Here is a 622-nt window from a genome sequence, read left to right as displayed (position 1 = left end):
GCAAGAAAATCAAGATGCAGATGAAGAGAGGTTTGTATAACTAATAGTTTGAGTTTATTTATTCTTGGCTATATGCCAGTTTTGATTGGTTCCAGACATCATACTAGGCCTTAAGGTGTTGATATGTACACTTGATTTCTTGAATCAGTGTTGACCAAAGTATGGTGTTTTAATCTTTAATGAATTTTATTATTCCTTGTACACTATAAATTCAAAAGCCCTTCCCTATTATTATATGCAATGCTGGTAGTGATAAGTATGTTTACTCTCATGATCAGTAGAAGTTCACCTTGTGTGTGATATTGGCAGATTGTAACTAGGAGATTCAGATATAAAAGTGTTAATCATTTTCAACAAAGAAATTTATCCAATATATAGTTGTTTAGGTTTTTGGTTGTCGCTTAGGTTATTCTGTACTGATTTAGTCTACCTTCTTTCTTTAGTGTATTACAATAGCCTCAAATTGTCCAAGATATCATGTGCTCACATATCTTTCTGGCTTATATGATATGGAAAACTATTTCAGGAATGGTGATAAGATGCAGATTGGAAATCCAGAAGCAAAAGCCCAAAACAAGAAAAAGAGGCCGAGTGACAGCCAAGATCCTGCCGAGAATACAGG

At 34.1% G+C, this 622-nt stretch overlaps 1 protein-coding gene across 1 annotated transcript in view; it reads left to right on the top strand.

The window, feature by feature from the left end:
* The window catches only part of LOC119590627 (RNA-binding protein 34-like), a gene marked incomplete at its 5' end in the record, with an annotated part of 4069 nt that continues 3447 nt past the window's right edge, over positions 1–622 (top strand). The window contains 2 exon segments of the mRNA XM_037939306.1: positions 1–30; positions 527–611. Of these exon segments, the coding sequence (XP_037795234.1) occupies positions 1–30; positions 527–611 (115 nt within the window).

This window comes from Penaeus monodon, chromosome 27 (assembly GCF_015228065.2).
Source record: "Penaeus monodon isolate SGIC_2016 chromosome 27, NSTDA_Pmon_1, whole genome shotgun sequence".
NCBI lineage: Eukaryota > Metazoa > Arthropoda > Malacostraca > Decapoda > Penaeidae > Penaeus > Penaeus monodon.
Note: the sequence above shows the minus strand (reverse complement) of the source record. Positions and strands in the feature narration are given on the sequence as shown.